At 42.7% G+C, this 21,258-nt stretch overlaps 1 protein-coding gene across 2 annotated transcripts in view; it reads right to left on the reverse strand.

Moving 5' to 3' along the window:
* Window positions 1–16,013: 16,013 nt before the first annotated feature.
* LOC116036463 (centrosome and spindle pole associated protein 1-like) overlaps window positions 16,014–21,258 on the reverse strand; it is a 35,382-nt gene continuing 30,137 nt past the window's right edge. For both annotated transcript variants that reach the window (XM_036005883.1, XM_036005885.1), the window contains 5 exons: window positions 19,719–19,759; window positions 19,497–19,554; window positions 17,572–17,666; window positions 17,318–17,474; window positions 16,014–16,445 (listed from right to left, as the gene is read on the reverse strand). In XM_036005883.1, the coding sequence (XP_035861776.1) occupies window positions 16,273–16,445; window positions 17,318–17,474; window positions 17,572–17,666; window positions 19,497–19,554; window positions 19,719–19,759 (524 nt within the window). In that variant the 3' untranslated portion in view covers window positions 16,014–16,272. The remainder of the gene's footprint in view (window positions 16,446–17,317; window positions 17,475–17,571; window positions 17,667–19,496; window positions 19,555–19,718; window positions 19,760–21,258) is intronic.

The raw sequence follows: 21,258 nt of genomic DNA on the forward strand, positions 1-21,258 counted from the left end.
GAGGGAGAGGGGACGGGATGAGGAGGAGGGAGGGGCGAGCTAGCCTTGTTTTGTTTGAAAATACTTCGAATGTCAACAAGAAGTGCCATCACCCAAAATCGCTTAGAGCACCTTTAACTGTATTTGTGGACCCTAGCCCGAATAGAACCCTTCATTTTATTAAATTGTCTGTAAAAGTTTTAAACTACAACTCACAATCACGGATTAATGCACTTCAAAAAACGAACAATGATCTAACCAACAAAATTAACAAGAATTAACTTTAGAAAGCCCTAGTCTTATATAATTTAACAGGAGTTAGGAGGGAACAGCGTTAAGATTAATGATAACATGTAACTTTCTATATGGATCATAGTACAGTATTACAGGTATTTTATCTGCTGAACCATTAGTATTTTAGCAAAATACTGAAAGCAGCAGTAATGCAGAACTGAGTAGGCTACATTGTAATATCTGTTTATTTATCACAAGTTATATCATCGCGATATTCAACAATGTTAGGGCATATCGCATATTTTCCTCATATCGTGCAGCCTTAATAACTACCCTGAAATTGTGTCAGATGCTGCATAGTCACGCAATATTTTCATCTGTATCCGTATCATCTTTTCGACTAATATGTAAATAGGTTTTTCTTTCTAAATTATCTGATCATTTTGTGTAGTCATTGTTTTCACCTTCGTTTCACTAGTTTATAACTGGACCCATTGTTACTAAACCCAGCCATTACGCACCGCGCCGTCACGTCCTGCGCCACACACCACCGCAAGTACATTCTCAACCTGCGGGAAACACTGATATATATGAGAAACGCTGAGAAAAGCCTTGGGCTGAAACATGTCCGTTTCCTTCTGCTGCTGTGCATCATTAAAAATGTTACATACATATATACATAATTATTTGCGAATGCTGATTACTTCATTTGCTTAAACAACCTGATCTCACAGAAATATGTGAAATGACCAGGACTTCTTAACACTGCATTATGTAGTGGTGGCACGTAGTGTGTTAAATTGACATGCCGGCACCACGTAAACAATTTAGGTTTAGGCAACCAAACTACGTACTTAGATTAGATTTAGGAAAAGATAGGTCTGGCAATGCGAGACTGCCAGACCTATCTCCACAGCGCTGCGGAGGAAGGTCTGGCTAATCCAAACAGCATTCTGGGATAGGAGAGTAAATGGTCAGGGGTTGTTGTTTCTTTAAACCAATCACAATGGTCTTGGGTGGCGCTAAACTCCAGACGCAGCGACGGTGGCTCTGCAAAATAGTCTCGGTTAAGGAACTTGTTCTGGTGTAACATTTGCACCTCGCAAAAGAAAACGCCACATACAATATTAAATTAAGTTAACTATTCACACGATACAGAAACGTGAGCTGTATAAAGTAGCTGGACACATGGTTTAACGTAATTTGGCGAGCCCACACAATCGGCCAATGCAGCAAGTGCACAGATCAGTCCCCCGGATATAAATACCGGTAGCAATTCTTGCTCTTCCAGGTTCGAGGTGTCCCTGTGTGCTATGCTGCTCCTGCATCATCATAGTTATGACGACTTGTTGAGGTCCAGACCCAAAGTCCACTCGGGGCCAAGAGTTTGATATGTCCTAATGATTCCTGTTTGGGAGCGTTGCACACAACCGAGAGACTGTTTTTTATTATACGACCTTTTGATTGTTTTAATAGACTGTTTATGTTCATTTCGGCTTTGTTGTGTTTTTTTTTGTTTTATCATTTTGTTGGAGGATGGTACTAAATTGAAATAGTGGGTTGTGGGAAGTAAGTGGCTAATTCTTCTCTTATGTGCATGTTTTTATGAGTGCCTTTGCGGTGTTTTGTTTTATTGATTATTATTGTTTTCTTTTTGTTTGCTGTGTTTTGTGAAGTTTTAGGCCACTTGTTTTTAGGTGCCCCTTCAGTTGAGTGTGGCCGTAGCTCCTGTGTCGCTTTTAGTATCTCTTCCATTTTTGTATATTTTGTGTCTTTTATTTGTGATTGTTTTAAATTCCAGGCATTAGTATTTTACAGCATTTACTTTGTATCTTGATTTAATTGTGTTGTATAGATTTTTACTGAATTCTTTTTTTCAAGATTATTCTCTTGGCATTTTAGGCCTTTAATTGACATGACAGCCCAGACATGAAAGGGGGGGAGAGAGAGGGACAATGACATGCAGCAAAGGGCCGCAGGTCGGAAATGAACCTGCGGCCGCTGCGGCGAGGACTGAGCCTCCGTACATGGGGCGCACGCTCCACCAGGTGTGCCACCCAGGCGCCCCTTTAATGATTGTTTCAATACAATATTTTATATTTTTTAATTTACGTCTCTGACTTTTAAAAGGTGCAGTAGGTAAGACTTATAAAACTAACTTTCTGTCATATTTGCTGAAACTGACCCTATGTTCCAGTAGAACTACATGAAGCAGGTCATTTAAAAACAAAAATCCGGCTCCTCTGTCACCACCTACAGCCTGTAGTGTGATTTGCAAAAATCCACCGCTCCCTGTTCAGATTCACCAATCAGGGCCAGGGGGGAGGGGGATGTCTAACTGCGTGTCAATCACTGCTCAGGCACACGCATTCATTCTCCCTCGTGGGGGGAGGGGCTTAGGAGGCCATTTTGGGCTTTAGCAGAAAGGGGGGGAGGGACTAAGAAGTTGTTGATGTTCAAATTCTTTCACTAAATCCTGGATCTTCACAATAATATCTACAGCACCTTTAATTTTGCACTTGCCTGTGTTTGTGGGAACCCCTGGTTTTTAAGTAATTTAAAGTCATAAATTGGGTTTGGAACCCCCAAGATTTGAGTACTCTTTGGGTGACAGTCCCAAGGTGGCGTTGTCGACATTTGACCTGTAATCCAATATGGCCGACACCTTTCCAAGTGTCTGGTTACACATGTAGTTATTTGGCCACAGCCTCAGTAAAAAAAAAAAGGGGGCGGAGCACATCGACATAGGTCTGTTCCCCTGTCAAAGTGTTTCCCTCCTGTTTAAATGCTTAGCTACGTGGTTAGGGATAAGGTTTGGTTTAGATTTAGGCAAGAGGAAACACATTAACGTGGGGAACAGTCTATGACACAACACCAGCAGGGGTAAAACGGAGCGGCGTAGACAGACAAGCAGAAGGGAAAACGGAAGAGAAGGAGAAGAGAAGGAAAAAACCCAGAGACAGGATGGATCATCATGGTCCCGATTGCAACATGGTTTTCTCTCACGCCAGCCAGCAGTTCTGCAGGTGGGGTGCCACCGCCAAAGACACCACAGAGTATGGCGGTGCCACGGTCGGCAGTTTGGTGCTCTGCCCTGCCGTGAGACGGCGGAGTTGGTGAGTGTTGGAGAGGACAGACAGCGGCCAGAGCACACAGGAATCTGCTGTCCGTGAAACCCCTTAAAGAACAAGGCAAGTTAAGTACCGCTTTTAGAGCATTTGTGCTTTACGCATTTCAAAATTGATTAGGCTTATGTTTTTTGATTAGGCTTATGTTTTTTTGTTGTTGTGTGGAATAAATCCACGTTAATCTCTGTTCAGCAGTCTGTCTCCTCGGCTGCTTCAGTGTTGCTCCACACCTAGTCTCACATTGCCAGGCCTTCCTCCACAGCGCCGCGGAGGAGGGTCTGGCTAGTCCACACAGCATTCCGGGATGGGAGAAAAATGTGCTCTGGTTTATTGGCATTTCTTTAAACCAATCACAATCATCTTGGGCGGCGCTAAGCGCCAAGTAGAGAAACAGTGCCTCTGCAAAATAGCCTAGGGAAAGAACTTGTTTTGGTGGAACATGTGTACGTTCAGAGGTTGTTTTAGTCGTGCAACAGAAAGTCTAGCTAGCTGTCTCAATTAACCCTGCAGAGATCTTGAGAAAAGGTTAACGATAGTCCTCGTAAATCGACCGGAGTTTAACAACACAAAGGAAGTTTAACAACACAAAGGAAGCCCAAGGTAACGGATATCCGGCCTAAATGAGTGAAATCTGGCGTAATTTCCATCAACAACGGAGCAATCCCAGAAGTGGAACATTGGGGATATAGACTAGGGTCAGATCCACCCTTCGCTCCTTCATTAGGATACATCATCTGGGAACCATGAATGTTGGAACCAAATGTTGTGCCAGTCCACCTCATAGGTGGAGATTTTTCATTGACATAGTAAAATGACCTGCTGGTGGCGTTGGACGAAAAATCTAGGGATGAACTAAGTCATAGGATTTATCCTCTGGGCACCTTGAATGTCTGTACCAAATGTCAATCCTTTCAATAGTTTTTCTCTAAACCAAAACACAAGACACAGTTAACGAAACTAAATTCTACCATCAGTTTTGTTTAAATAAATAATCTTTAGATTTCCCTATTCACTTGAATGGCATAAAGTACACTTTGACTTAAAAGAACAATGGACATTGTCACTGATTGGTTTTGTTTTTCCCTACAGGAAAAAGAATCAAATCCTCATGATAGCTGAATGCATGCAACCACCAATCGGGAGAGATGATAGGATGTGATGTAACAAACAGTGTAATGACTCACAGCCCCCAGGAACCAGAAACACATGAAAAACTCTGAATTCCTGTCACCTCATCTCTGCAGTCTAAAACCTGTCGCATATCATCCTGCCTCATAACTGTCCCATCAATCTTTTCCCCACCACCTAATAATCTTAAAGCAACCCTTGCACTGAACTAGAAAGAGATTTAAAAAAAAAAAATCTCTTTGGTGATTCAAGCCACAGGCAAGACACTGATCTCTGTACTTCTACCAGTACACTGGTCTCACAGGCGTAAAACTAAATCTCTCCCTTGTCTTTGAAGGGCAAAATTCCATTTGTATGCCTTCGAACAAGCATGTCCTTCGTGTGTGTGTGTGTGTGTGTGTGTGTGTGTGTGTGTGTGTGTGTGTGTTGTGTGGCGCTTATAAAGCTGATGGCACATTGAGCTACTGGTTTGATTAAAGAGAGTTACTCTGTCTTCTTGTGCGTCTTTGTTCCCTCATTCTCATTCCGAGTCTCTCTTTCTCATTTCCTCTTTCCCTCCGTTACCAGCGCTCGGGATGAACGGATCAGAGAGCAGAGAAAGGAAAGGGAGGAGAGGCGGAGAGAAGAAGGTGGGTGGTTGTTAACCTTTGCAGAGATGCCCCTTTGTTGATTTTCTCTCTGCGTTTCATCTTACACATCAATTAATTAAAGCCATCAAACATGCACACAAAGCTACGGGCATTTCTCAGTCTGCTAATTAAAGCATCTGTTTCCACCTGATCTCTGCTGCTTTGGCCTTGTTATCCTCTTTCACTCCATCCCTCCATCGCCACAGCCTTCATTTAGACGGGAGCTGGTACATCACCTGTATGTCTCGGTTCATTTACGAGTCCACGCAGCTTTTGACGCTTGTATGTCATTTTCTATGAAGATGCAGATTGATTCCGGTTCGTCGATGCATGTATTCTCTCCTTTACCTCTCCCTCTCAATTTGTCATCCTTCCTCCACTTCTTCTTTCCCCACTGTCACCTACCCTCTCATCCTCTCTCCTCTGTTATCCTGTTGGTGAACTACCTCACCACTTTTGGGAGTTTGGACGGGATTTTCATATTTTTTGCAGGTAAACTGAATCTCGGCTCAACAGAAAACTTCTGATGATAGCTGGCATTTCTTATGTTACGACGTTTGTTTTTTTTTAAATAATGAGACATTAACACATGGTAAGTGACAGGCATGTCAGGCAGAGCTGCTAAATACACTTAAGAGGGAAATCCTGTTAAATGATCAACAATAAAAGAAGTGGTGTCCCAGCATTAATCAGAGTGCCCTTGTGACTTGACAACCAGCTGCTAAGAAGCATCCAACAGGGTTTAGTAAAAAAAAAAAAATTGTGGCTAATCAAAGGACCAGTATGATAAAAGAGGTTGTCAAATTTAAATCCTGACATCCATACAAAAAACACTAGAAATGTCTTTCTTCTGGGTTCCACATGGAGGAAACAAGAGTGTGATATTCCTCGTGTAGCATTCTCAGCCTTTTGGAAGGGATCACATACTGTCTTTTTTTTACTGTTCTTTCTTTTAAGCTTAAAAGCTAGAGCTAGTGCAGACTGCAAGTCTTTCAAATTTTCAGAACTGCAGAAACTACACAACTCCTCTCAACAGGTATGTTGTCAATCGGGCGACAGACCCTCAGGTTCCAAAACCTAGCTCTCAGGATGTGGAATGGGTTTTGTTCACGAGTGACAGTAAGATGGAACACGAGGTCGAAAGTTGGATTGGTCAGCAGTTATTCAAAAGTTGTACCGCATTGTCATGGTTAACAGTGAATTGAGCCTGAAAGGAAAGCTTGCGATTTATCACTTGATTTACGTTCCGACCCTCACCTATTGAGCTTTAGAAAACAAATTTCCTTTGCAGGGTGGCTGGGCTCATCTTTAAAGATAGGGATCTTATACATTCAGAAGAAGGTTGGAGTAGAACAGCTGCTCCAATGCATTGAAAGGAGCCAGTCAAGGTGGTTCAGGCATCTGATCTGGATGCCTCCTGGACGGCCACGTCTAGATGGAAAACCAAGATTTGCGAAAGTCTCACAAGAGGGTTAAGGTTAGGCATTGCCCTAGAATGGTTAAGGTTAGGCATTGAACTCAAATGGTAGAGGTTAGGATAGGTTCTCGGGGCTGCAAGTCTCTCGCGAGAGTCCCCCCCCCCCACAGATTTAGGGTTAACATTCAGACACAACCCTCTTGGACAACTCCATGTACAGGTGTTTCAGGCACGTCCAACTGGGAGGACACCTGTGGAAAACAAGGGGGATTACAAATGCTATCCGGCCTGGGAACGCCTTTGTTTCCCCCAGGAAGGGCTAGAGGATGTGCCTGGTGAGGAGGACCCCTGGGTTACCTTGCTTACCCTGCTGCCGCCATGACATGGACCCAGAAAATTGCGGCGGCACAAGTGGTGGAAAATTGGTGGTTGGATGTTTGTTTGAAATCCTGGGCGTCTGGGACACCTCATGAGGTGGTCAAGATGTGTCCCCAAAACCATTCGACCCAAGTTGTGATTTGAATGCCAACTTTTGTCGCAGATCTCAAACATTTATCTGGTTGATAGGTATTGATGTCCGGATCAGTACTTGTAGGACTGATTTCTTCAACTAAAGGTATTGCCTTTTGCAGCTATAATCTCTAACTCCTAGCTTTACCTCCTCCTCTCCTCCTTTCATGCGTTGTTTTCCTCTGGTCCCGTAGGCTATCCCACCAGGAAAAATCCATTAATGGCCAAACAGATTTTACCAGTGTTTGGTCTATACTTGGATTAAAAGAAATGTACTGTTTTTCAGTCTGCTGAGCAACTTGGTCGAACCAAACTATCTTTGCTGTCAAAAATCCATAACTCTGCAGGATGTTCACTTCAACCAATCAGGAAGCAAGAATCTTGCCAATGCTCCCCTCGACGATCTCCCCGTGTCCCTCAACGATTTCTTTTCTCCAGCAACAAACACACACACACACACACACACACACACACACACACACACCCTGCCGAGAAAGAGACTCAGGGTTGGCAGACGAGTAGGGCTGTCATTTGTCAGCTACATCCCAGAGGTAACATAAGGGATAGGCAGCACAAGTGTGTATCAGTGTGTGTGTGTGTGTGTGTGTGTGTGTGTGTGTGTGTCAGCTAAATTGGGCGTAGCAGTGATGTTGTATGGAACGATGAACCAAATGATCCAAAATTTAGTTTGATGGTTCCTGGCTTGAACTTGAGGAGGAGTGGAGGGAGGAGGGGAGTGAAAAGACAAAGAACGAGAAAGTGAAAAACGAGACAGGGACGGGATGAAAAAGGGTGAGAGGAAAGAGGAGGCAAACAGTGTTCGCAGTCTCAATCTGAATACATTTAAATACATTCTTTCTCTTAATTTTAATCATACTCAGTGTGGCTACTGAAACAAGCCCAGTCGCCTCATGAGTGTGAATATATTATCTCATAATCTGAAGTTCATTGTTTGGAGAGAGACTTTTCTATTCTGGTACTTCAGGTAGTCCTGTGTAATACACTACTGCCATCCAGTGGTGAGACAATGGAATTACTTATTTCCAGTGGCCTCCTTACATACAGTATCCTTAAATAAAACAGTTCACAATGATAGACCATAATTAAAAGGGTAAAATATGTTTCTGTGTTTAGTTACTATGCACTTTGAACATTTGTTATGCTTCATTAGCACAGCTATTCCTTCAAACAGAAACATATAGCAGCACAAAAACATAAAAAAATAAAGCTTGGATACACAAACTAATTTACACACACACACACATACATACACACACACACACACACACACACACACACACTCCATACACGCAGTGCAGCCCTAATATCATCCATTACGGTGTGATCTCCACTAATAGGCCACTCCGGTTGCAGGCTAATTCAAGAGACTGATTAGCATAAGTGAGCTATGGCATTCATTAGCCTTATCAAGGATTCATAAAGCTGACCAAAATGAATGGGATCCTCTACGCGGTGTCCAAGACAAGCACTGAAGTCATTTACCTAGTCTGTGTTTTTTCTCTCACACGCAAACACTCACTAAACACACATTTAGTACAGTGGTTAGATGTACCCTGTGGCAATTAAATGTGTCTAATGTTAATAAAATGCTCCTCTATGAAAAGTATAAAATACAGCCATCATGGCAGACTGTCTCTTTCTGCTAACATGTTGGTTTATGAGGAGGTAGTGATGACCATTTAAAAAAAAATCTGAGCCCACTAGATGGCACTCTTGGTTTAAAGAAAAAGGTTAAAGGAATGGAAATTCAGTGTGCTTTCAACCCTTTGTTGAATAGAGAGAGCCATCTAGTGGGCTCAGAAAATAAAGAAAATGGTTCATGAAGCTTGAAGAAGCTAGAAGTTGCCTATGTCATGGAGAAGTACTACACTACCCACAATCCTAAGCATAGCGGTGGAGCTCGCTGTTACCATGGAAATGTTTACCGCACAGCGTAGCGAGCTGCTACCACTGAAGTCTATGATCGTTATGTACAGTCTTGTACCTTTTCGCCAAATTGAATGAAACATCAAAGGTGAAAATCACTTCCAGAACCAGAGCTGTTCAAAAATGGGACCGTCAGTGTTGAGCTCTATTAAAGTGTCACTAAAAGCTAGGCTAATGCTCTTGTGGCTCCAAAATAAGCCGCTTTCCGACCAAGTAGTTACAGGAACGTAGTTATAGGAACAGTCCACTTCTAAACAGTTCTACACCTACTCTCCCCCAAAACCGGTTTTGCAATTTGCAATTTTACATTCTCCTATGTGCTGATTTACTAGCTCCAGAGCCATTGAAAGACTAGCCCCGTTTGACATGCTAGCTAACGTTAGCTAAAATTAGCTCGTGGTAGTTTAGACTGCGGTTAGATTTTTGTAGTATGCAGTTCGGGACTACAAATATAAAAATCTATCTGCTTGTTCAGGTACACATCCAGCCAGTTGGAACAGAAGAACACAACAGAATAGGGTTGTTAAGTAAGCTGTATGTGATGGGCGCATTCCTACATTTATAAAATGCAATTCAATGTGGAAGTAATCCAAGTATTCAGAATACGTTACTCAGATTGAGTAATGTAACGGAATACGTTACAAATTACATTTGTGGGCATGTATTCTGTATTCTGTAACGGGATACGTTTTGAAAGTATCCTTCCCAACACTGGTTGTGTGGCAGTGCTTCACACTACCACCTAGCCTGGTGTGCATACTACATTGAATTTCACACACTTTGGCATCACCATATGCACGCAGATTTCCCCCCCAAAACGCTCGTCTAAACGCGGAATAAAAAGTGAGAAAGCAACGCCACTTTTGAGTTTTCTCTTCAGATCGTTTCCGTCTAAACATAGCCTAAGTTGATAACATGGTAATGTTGAAGGTTGTTCCACTGCTCCCAAGGGGCCAACAAATTGGATTCAATTAAGAAACCTGTTTTACAAGGGCATGTACTTAGTGATTTAGTATTGTTCTTCCAAAAGTATGGGGACTTATATTGGGATATATTTTTTGTTGTAAAATTGGTGCAGTTCACCTTTAAATTCAGTATTTTTCACCCCGGACCCTATTTCCCCATGCATTTGTGTCTAAGTGACAATTGTGAATTAAGATTTTTTTAAATTTGGTCCAGTATTGAGCGAGGACACTGTAACCAGCAGCCGTGAACCAGCTGCAATATAATCATTTAGGGCAAAAGGCGGCGACAGCGAAGGTGCAGCAAAAGGCTTCCTGGACCCCTGCTGTCGTGCCGACTAGATTAGAACGAAAGAATGTTTATTCCTGTAGCTTGAAAAGAAATTACATCCTCATGCGAAATTCTTGATCTATGACCAAGAGTAACATAAGAATTCAGAAGTACGCCCTCCTCATTTGGGCGACGAAGAAAACCAATGGGATGTGCCCAGGGACATGGACATGTCACCGTGCCAACGAGGAACCAGTAGAAAATGGTCCTAAACCATGTGGGGAAAAGGAACCGCCCACATCTCCAGGAGAATATAGTGAACAAGCGGAGGGTCTGAAAGGCACTGAATAGGTGTGGATCCGTTAGGAAAGACAGCTATTTCAGAAAATTGTTTTGTCATGCCATTTTGTTATTAAATCTTTTTGTTAAAGGTCCCATGACATGGTGCTCTTTGGATGCTTTTATATAGACCTTAGTAGTCCCCTTATACTGTATCTGAAGTCTCTTTCCCAAAATTCAGCCTTGGTGCAGAATTACAGCCACTAGAGCCAGTCCCACAATGAGCTTTCCTTAGGATGTGCCATTTCTGTGTCTGTAGCTTTAAATGCTATTGAGGAGGAGAGAGGGGGGGGGCAAGGTGGAGGGTGGGGGTGTGGCCTTGACCAACTGCCACTTTGCTCGTTTGAAAGCCATGATGCCTCGCTCTCATGGGCGGGCCAAATTCTCTGGACGGGCAAAGCAGAGAAGGGGGAGGTAACCTTCCTCCTTATGACGTCATAAGGAGCAAGATTCCAGATTGGCCCATCTGAGCTTTCATTTTCTCAAAAGGCAGAGCAGGGTACCCAGGGCTCGGTTTACACCTATCGCCATTTCTAGCCACTGGGGGACCATAGGCAGGCTGGGGGAACTCATATTAATGTTAAAAAAAACTCAAAGTGAAATTTTCATGCCATGGGATCTTTAACTCTTCATTGGACCAAGCCTCTCCCTTCTCAAATTCAAGAAAACGCAACAGCTCCCGGAAAGTTAAAGACCATAAAATGAGTTTGGAGCAATAAATTGTTCCAACCAGCTGAGGAGGTTTTTGCCAATCAATTTTTGGATGAAGTTGCTAGCCATGCTATGCTGCTGTGGCCTTCCTGAGTCAGTGGAATGCTGAGTGGAATGTAGTGTGTGTGTGTGTGTGTGTGTGTGTGTGTGTGTGTGTGTGTGTGTGTGTAAGTGTGTGCGTGTGTGTACATGTGTGCGTGTAGGTATATTGACACTGGGGTGTCTGGTTGAGTAATGGGGGCGTAGCAGAGTTTAGATGGCTTCTATCCTCCTTCCTATCCAATGCTTGAGAAGGTCATCACTTATACTGACAGAGGGGGGGGGGGGGGAAAGCAAGCGACAGTGCCCATCCAGGCAGGAAAGAGAGTGTGAAGTAGTGTGTGTGTGTGTGTGTGTGTGTGTGTACACAAGCGAGAGCATGAATGAGACAGAGTACAAAGGGATGGTACGGAGAGGCACAAAGACGATGGAAGGAGAACAAAAAACAATAGGTAGACACAGAGAGGTGGAAAATAGACGAGTATTCTCTCTTTTAGGATACCACAGCACTGACCTTCCAACCTTCGGTCATCCATTTATTTTCACATTTGACAAATTTTTAAAAATTACAATTTTAATATGCTGACTTGCTACCCAGCACTATGAAAAAATGTTTTAGACGTGAGGAACGAGAGCCGCTAGCTCAACCACTACAAAGCTCTAAACCCACTTTAAGCACAACAAACACTCCAGTCTGTGCCGTCACTGCATCAAATCCAGACTCATCATATTTGGGTCACACTGGTTAGTCACTGTCTAAATAGAGATTTTGGTTTGGATTTGGTGGACAGGTCATTACATTCTCCCTTTTGGGTGGTAATCCACGTCTTGTATTTGTGCCATTACTCTAGTTTTACTTGTTCTGCTGCATTTATGTTCTAGTGGGACCATTCAAATTTGAGGGTAAACAGCTCTGCTTTTACGTAGTCAGGAAATCAAACCCGAAAGACAAATGATGAGAAAATGAAAAGCTGTGGTCGTTTGCTTGTTTTAAGTTGTTCGGGTTCGGTGGATGATGCAGAGGACAGGCTTCCCACAGGCTTTTTCAGACAGAGGAAACATTCAGCCTAAATGGGAGTCTTTACTTTTACTGAACAGCAGGTAGGAGACATTATTCAGGCTGTGATTTAGAGACAAATCCCGGAGCTGCTCCACAGACAGTGAATAATGTAATGACTGCTCACGATTTCACTGGGCAATGTTTAACAGCAGGAAGCCCCAAATCCTGTAAAACTCGAGAAAATGGAAAACAAGAAGACTGAGGGCCCTATCTTGCACCCAGCGCAATTGACTTTGTACACCGACGCATGTATCATTCCTATTTTGCACCCGACGCACAGCGGACTTTTCCCTCCACAGACTCACGTCGGTAAATTAGGGAATGAACTTGCGCTCCCGGGTGCAGTTCAGCAAAAAGAGGAGGCGTGTTCCGGCGCAAACGTTCCCTAGTGCTATTTTGCAGTTTCAGAAAACAGTTCCGCCACAGGAAAAACCTAGTCTGAAGTCAAGTGGTGCGTTATTCAGATGCAATTTTTAAGGGCGCATGCATGGCCGTAATGTAGAGTGTGCACACCGCGCATACACTTTGCTTCTCTCATCTCACGGACCCAGCAGTTCCCATTTTTGCAAACCTTACATAAATACAATGCCACTTAAAGGAGAATTTCGGCCACTTTTTAAGTTAATCTTGATCGCTATAGCTACGCGAGTACTTTCGATAGAAAAAACCCCGACCCGAATCGGTGCAGGCAACACGGAGAAGCTGCAGCTACGTCCTACAAGCGTCCCCTGAGCTAAAACAGCAGTTGTCGGAGCAAGTTTTAGAGTGCCCTTGTGCCTCTTAACAGACACAAAATGCAATTAATATCTCTGTGCCACGTAAACAGGGCCCTTACGTGTCAACAAGATGCGTTTTCAACTCAGACATTGTTTAAATTCATCTACCCTGGTCCCAGTCTCGATCCTGCCGGTAGCTAGCTTGCCCTGCTAGCTGATAGCTGGCTCTGTTAGCTGCTAGCTGCCGTCCGGTGAGTGTCCGTTAGCTGCTAGCTGCCGTCCGGTGAGTGTATTCAGCCAGGCTTCTATGATAATCATCCCAATAACAATCCACGGAGCGGCGGTGGTGTGGCTATGTCCTCCAGAGGACAGGTCATGTCACGACTTATTCCCCCCTAAAAAAATTGTTGAAAATCAACACTTTTTCTGACCTTTTTTTTTTTTGTCACTTTTGCAGCTTTTTTTGACGTTTAACGCCTCATTTCACTACCATGTATAAACACCACAAACACCAACTTATTACTAGTTTTACACTCATTTTTGGAATTCATGGTCAATAAACGTCATTTATAGGAAATTATACCTAATACTTAAATTAAAAAAGCAGAAATTATGAATTATTTAGACTAATATTAAAGGAAGGATAATCACAGATTGGTATATGTCAACGTTCAGTTGAGATACTGTTTCCAAAACAAATTGAATAAAACACCCAAAATTCAATGAGAGTAGAGATCCGATCATTTGTTGTACTTGCGAAGCGCGTCGCATGGAATCATCAGTGTTATTTTTGGGTAATTAAAAATTAGGTAATTAACAAGAAACTCATATTTCTGATATAGAAATTTTGAAAAACGGGTCAAAGTTGACCCGAGGACAACACAAGGGATAAAATAAGTGAAACTCTGCAGGTTACCACGAGTCAGCATATTCTTTTGGAAAGTGTGTTGACTGAAACGAGGCAGAATAAAGTAGATCATTCCATAGTAATCTTTTTGTTTTGTTTTTTTGCAAACAGAATGGTATCAGGTCAACTCATAGCGGATGGAAGTGTCTTGTTGCTTTAAGAAAAGTACAATTTTCAGACTGAATACTTCTTTCCACGACTTGGACATTAAAGCTCCAATATTATGCGCATTTTCAGGTTCATAATTGTATTTTAAGGTTGTACCAGAATAGGTTTACATGGTTAATTTTCAAAAAACACCATATTTTTGTTGTACTGCACAGCTCTCTCACTGCCGCAGCTCCTCTTTTCACCTTGTGTTCAGGTCTCTGTTTTAGCTACAGAGTGAGACATCTTTTCTTCTGTACTAGCTTTGTTTGCACCCGCACATGCGCTGTAGCTCAGATCATAGATCATGTCAGCTATCTCCATAGACAGTAAAAAAAAAAGGCTGTTTCTCCAACTTCGGACAAGGCAGGATTAGTCGGGAGACTTCTTCTAAACGAGGGTGCACATGTTAAGTAGTTCTTTTGTTGATTATGGTGAACTTGTGTGTGTTGTAGCAGTACTTTGCCATTGAGAATGAGGTAGCATGCTAACGGTTGCGGTTAGCCAGCTCGTTTCGGCTAGTGATGTAGAAAGCCGTGCAGATTTTGACCAAGGGGGAAAGCGTCTGTCAACAACCTGTAGATCCTATGGTGCCATTTTGATGCTGCCATTCATTTTGGCGTCACTTTGACAGCGAATAACTTTACATCTGAAGCGTTTAAATACTCTATTTGTCCATTGTTTATTTCTAAAGAAATACAACAATGTATAAAAGGCTCCATTACCTTGTATCTCACGTTATGGCTCCGTAGCAGATGTTTTTGTAAAAATAGGCTAACGATTGTGTCATAACCACGCGACTTCCTGTCACATAGTAGAGGAATTACCGTATAGTACAGGAGAAGCTCACAGGCAGTTTGGACTTACATTAGCTGTTATTTAATTACTAATGTTAACTAGCATTTTAGTTAGCAATAATTAGCCTGTGTCCATGTTATCTCCTTACGTATACCTACGCTCTCCGTCTCTGGAAGCTTGGGAATGATTGTGATTTCTCTTGGCACAGCTACCAGAAGACTTCCAACTTTCAGACAGGTTGCTCACGTCACATTTACGTCGTCTCTCTCAGTTGGAGGCTGCGCAGTAACGCTCGGCGCTCACCGGAAAAGTGCTTCTAATATCCTTCACTGGTCTCCGTCCAGAGCAACGGGATCTCTTGATCCAGTTTATATACTGTCTATGGTTTTGACCAGCTCACCCGGAGACTGAAGGCAGGACATATTCAGAAACCCGTATCTCACTCAAAACAGCATGGATGTTTTTTTTTTTTCCAAGTGTGTATGTGTGTGGAAGCACCAGAGACACAAAATAACACCCCAAATCCCAGAAAAAAGTGATTTTTTCATAATATGGGCACTTTAATGCAGTGCTACTGGCAGATGATGCATGATCTAGAGTGCAGATGTCTAATATGTAAATTGCTTTAGACAATTTGAAACTAGCGAGTTTCATTTTTCAGTTGTTTTCGTTTCCAGCCTTTATGCTATGCTAAGCTAAGCTAACTGGCTGTTGGCTATAGCTTCATACTGAACAGACAGGAGAGTGGTATCGATCTTCTCATCTAACTTGGCAATAATATGTTATTATCTAATAATATTAACTATAATATAGTTAATAGTGTTCATGCAAGTAATAGTGAAGTCCAAATTGCTGTCATGTTGTAGGATCTGAATAAAAGGGTAAGCACACATCTTTATATAAACGTGGGCTTTTTAAATACATTTCGCACATTTTTTAGAAGATGTACATTGAGTTAATTGTGGGCATAGTAACCATGGAGATGGAGTTTTATGTAATATAAAAATAATGTGTTGGATCATCTTGTTTCGGTTTTGTAAATTTGAGTGTGAGGCCTTGTCAAAGGATGCAAACAATCAAAATACAGTTCATATACTTAAAATATAATTTATTTAAGACATAATTTAGTCATTTTTAAAATAGTACATGTGTGTTCTCACTGTGATATTGAGGTTTTCTGACTTAAAAACAATGATTTAACGAAATGTACATACCCATAATCATTTTCCAGACATTCGTATTGACATATCCATCCATCACAAAGCCATAAGTTAAAACAAATCATGATCTCTTGATTCAAAGAGTGTGTTAAGACGAGCTGTCAGAAGAAGAAGGCACCTCCCAGTCCCGCTACGTCACCAAGCGCTCCCTTCTTGATGGTCGCTCAAAACCTTTCAGTGTGTCCGATGTTCCTGGCCGCGTCCAGGGGTCCGTGGAGACACTTTCTACAGAGCTCCGATGGTTAAGATTGTGAAGAGGAAACCGGGGAGGGGAGAAGCTGTCATCAGACAGATCCACTGGTCCTGAAGAACAGGGAGTCAAACGCTAAAAGAGTTAAACCCCCACCTCGTCGTTTGCATGGAAGTCTCACCCTGCGTGGAATGCTACAGAACTTAATGGAGTTTAATATCTAAACAAATAATTGCAATGGCAACGCTATTCTTTATCAAACTAGAATCAGCAGTCCCCTTGATTATTTGAATACTGGCTGAATTTAATGATGACAAAGAGGGGAGAGGGTCTCACTCTACTTAAAATTCTGGCTTTCATTGCATTCTACCCACAGCAGCTTTAAAGTGCTCGTATTATTGCTCATTTTCAGGTTCATAATTGTATTTAGAGGTTATATCAGAACAGGTTTACATGGTTTAATTTTCAAAAAACACCATATCTTTGTTGTACTGCACATTGCTGCAGCTCCTCTTTTCACCCTGTGTGTTGAGCTCTCTGTTTTAGCTACAGAGTGAGGCATTGCACTTCTGTTCAATCTTTGTTGAGAGTCGCACATGTACAGTAGCTAGGTAAGGACTACTAGCCAGTCAGAAGCAGAGTATGAGGGCATGCCATGCTAGCAGCTAGGCGAGCATTATAACGTGTGTTACTAAGTGACCACGTTTGTCTCTGAAGTAAAGGCTGGACTACAATAGAGCTGTTTGGAGCAGTTTGTGAACAGTGTTTTCTGTTGGAGATGGTAAGTCCCTTTGGGGTGGACTTTGGGCTTTTTCACTTTGTAAACCTATAACATGCACAAAAAAGATATATAACACAATAAAGGAGAAAAAAAGCATAATGTGAGCACTTCAAAGCCCTGATTCAGACATCTATGAAAAATACTCTACTAAACAAAACTGGAATAATTACATAAAATAAAAGAACTGAATCTTTCACGTCGTACCAGCTGTGTTGCCACGACGACTGAGAGCCCTCGGGTGATCTGTCCTGTACTGGCCCCGCCCCTCACCGCTGGGCTCCACTTCCTGCTGCCGGCTGTTACCTGTGTGGAGGGAGTAGTCATCGTGTTGGCCAAAGGGCTGGCTGGAAGCAGCTCCATCCTGAAACAAGCGCAGGACACAGCGATATTACAAACCCTTAAAGCTCCGCCACGCGTCAGAAACCTGTGAGGAGTGTGTGCTGTGTGAAGCAGGGTACCTGTTTGGCCAGCCGCCTCCTCTCTCTGGCTGACAGCAGAGGGGCTTTTTCAAGCTCCGGGGTGCGCGGCACTGGAAAGGCATCGCCTAGGGGGTCTCAACACACCGCACACACAGACAGCCAAAAGCTAAATTAGCCCACAGTCATGTCAACTACACAAACTTGAAGAGGATGCACTGCTGCTACCGTTTGTTGTCCCCACATCTTTCCTCCCACTTTTCCACTCCTCTATACTGTATTTACATTAACCTGGTGATACTAGATACTTATATATAATACTAGGGGTGTGAATCTTCACTGGTCTCACGATTCCATTACGATTATCCTGTCAACGATTCAAATCGATATCCCGATGCATCAATATTATTTATTGCTAAACATGGTTTTCATCAACAAATTCAAACAGTCAGAGATATATATATATATATATATATATATATATATATATATATATTTTAAAAACAAAGTAGCAACCAGAAAATCAAGTACCATCAGTAGACTTGATTATGGTCTGTCACTGTATCGATGCAGAATGGTCCAGGTCCGCATCGCGATGCGTTGATGCAATGATTAATTTCAACACCCCTATATAACACATTATATAATAATAATTGTAGTTAAAGGTCCTATGACATGTTGCTTTTTGGATGCTTTTATATAGACCTTAGTGGTCCCCTAATACTGTATCTGAAGTCTCTTTTATATAGACCTTAGTGGTCCCCTAATACTGTATCTGAAGTCTCTTTTATATAGGCCTTAGTGGTCCCCTAATACTGTATCTGAAGTCTCTTTTATATAGACCTTAGTGGTCCCCTAATACTGTATCTGAAGTCTCTTTTATATAGACCTTAGTGGTCCCCTAATACTGTATCTGAAGTCTCTTTTATATAGGCCTTAGTGGTCCCCTAATACTGTATCTGAAGTCTCTTTTATATAGGCCTTAGTGGTCCCCTAATACTGTATCTGAAGTCTCTTTCCCGAAATTCAGCCTTGGTGCAGAATTACAGACACTAGAGCCAGTCCCACAATGAGCTTTCCTTAGTATGTGCCATTTCTGTGTCTGTAGCTTTAAATGCTTTTGAGGAGGAGAGGGGGGGCAAGATGGAGGGTGGCGGTGTGGCCTTGACCAACTGCCATGCTTCGCTTGTTTGCAAGCCATGATGTCTCTCTCTTTCTCATGGGCGGGCCAAATTCTCTGGGCGGGCAAAGCAGAGAAGGGGGGGGGGTAACCTTTCCCCTTATGACCTCATAAGGGAAGATTCCAGATCGGCCCATCCGAGCTTTCATTTTCTCAAAGGCTGAGGAGGATACCCAGGGCTCGGTTTAGACATATTGCCATTTCTAGCCACTGGGGGACCATAGGCAGGCTAAGGGAACTCATATTAATGTTAAAAAACCAAAAGTGAAATTTTGCCATGGGACCTTTAAATTGTCTGTCCTTTATACCTAATAGATGCCGGTTCAGTTACCTTAAATCATGTCAAGCTGTGAAGATTCATAATTTAGTACCCGTTTGGCTCTTAAGTTGTAGGAACATTGCACTTGTTTTAAACCCAAGCCGATGGTCTCATTGTGTTTAAAACGGATACAAATATTAACTTTAAGCCCATAGAATATTGGTTTTAGTTTGACATGTCAATCGTGGTCACATCCTTCAGTGACATGAGCTGGTCAAGCTCTCAAATCTGAATTAAGACCGGTGGCAGTAAAAGGACGTTTGTGTCCCAGGGAAGAAAACAATACATCAGTTCTGCAGTAGCTCTAAGAGCTTCGGGTGGCTGTGTGTTGTGAAACCGAGAGATCCACAACTCCAAATTATTCTCACATGTCTGCACCTCTATGATGAAAAATATTGCATGTCGTGATACAAATAATGACAGTAAAAAGGCCTTCATCATAATATCATAGCATCAGGGCGGTCTTACCAATGAAAGCACTCTCTGAGTCCAGCAGAGAACCTCTTGCAGACCCCATCACACTCCTCTGTAACACAAACAACTATTTACTAACTAACTACAATTCCACTCCAACAGTTACTAGTTAGTCGTTACAGTAAATATAAACCAGGTGGAATCAGGTAGACATGTCTTTGTATCTAAAGCACGGCAGCTTGATTAAAACCAAGTAATTATTTATATTCAACTCACCACATAATCATTTTGCTGCAGTGGGGACAGGTCAAAATAATCTGCAACACGAGAAGAACAAAATTGTCTTTTTTTTACTACCACAGAAATAGTCTCGCTTTGCCAGACCTTCCTCCACAGCGCTGCGGAGGAGGGTCTGGCTAGTCCACACAGCATTCTGGGATGGGAGAAAAACGTGCTCTGGTTTATTGGCATTTCTTTAAACCAATCACAACCGTCTTGGGCGGTGCTAAGCGCCGGACGGAGCCGCTGCAAAATAGCCTCGGGAAGGAACTTGTTTTGGTGGAACGTGTGTACGTTCAAAAGTTGCTTTAGTTGTGCGAGAGAAAACTCAGATTGGACAGATAGTCTAGCTAGCTGTCTGGATTTACCCTGCAGAGATCTGAGGATCAGTTAACCATAGTCCTCATAAATCCACCTGAGTTTAAAATGCCAACACAAAGAATGCGGAAGGAAACGGATATCGGCGAAAAGACATGCATCTGGCGGAATTTCCTGTGGCACCGGAGCAATCCTGGAAGTGGAACGTCGTGGATATACAGTAGACTACCACAGAAATATCTAAAACTATAGACCATATACAACTGGCATTAACATGTGATCTGCATCTGGATATCCGATGGAGAAAAAAAAGCATGTTGACATAATATGATAACGTTTTATGTACCAGACCACCTCCACATCACCTAACTCCATCTCTTCCTGCTAGCTTAAACAAGCATTGCAAACGCTAAAATGTAGTAGCAGTAGCTAGCAAGTCTTTACTTGCATAAAGTGAACTAAAAATGAAGCGATTCCTTTACATATCGTTGCTTCTCTGAACATCTTTTTACTCCAGTGATGGCCAAAGGAAGCTACACAAAGCTTTGTGAAGCACCGTCTTTATTTTCTGAGCCCACTAGATGGCGCTCTCTGTTCAACAAAGTGTTGAAAGAACACTGAATTGCCATTCCTTCACCAACCCGATAATCGGCCGTCGGACAGTCTGGCGAGGTCAGTGACTTGAGTCTGTTCGGTGTGTTCCGTACCGTTGTCCGTCGGAGGAGCCGTCGGCCTTCATTTTGGCCGACCTGACATGCTGGATTGGAGGGCGGGCAGTCGGACTAACCCGGAAATAACGAGCGGGATGAGTGACGAACGCCTCTCAAAATCTGACGAAAATCTTTTAAACTGACCTTTGCCGATCTGAAATGAAGACAGATTCAGTGACTGTATGGCCTATTTCTCTCTTAAAATGTTTTCAGAAACACGTTTCGGTGAACTATTTTCGTAAAACACGAGATCGTATTTCGAACAAGCCGCCATTACTATCGGCTGGAGAAGCCAGACCCACGTGACGTGTTGTCATTTCCGGTTTTCATTTTTTGTATTACGTCTCGCGCACGCGCAGAATGTCCGCTCAAGACGGCGACGCTTCGGTGTGTTCCGAGGCACTTTTTGGACCTCGGGGAGCCGACTGATCAGTCCGACTGCCTTTTCTGCCGACGGTCAGCCGTCGTGTTGGTGTGTCAGGGGCTTAACCAAGATCACCATTTAGTCG

Source organism: Sander lucioperca, chromosome 1 (assembly GCF_008315115.2).
Source record: "Sander lucioperca isolate FBNREF2018 chromosome 1, SLUC_FBN_1.2, whole genome shotgun sequence".
Taxonomy (NCBI): Eukaryota; Metazoa; Chordata; class Actinopteri; order Perciformes; family Percidae; genus Sander; species Sander lucioperca.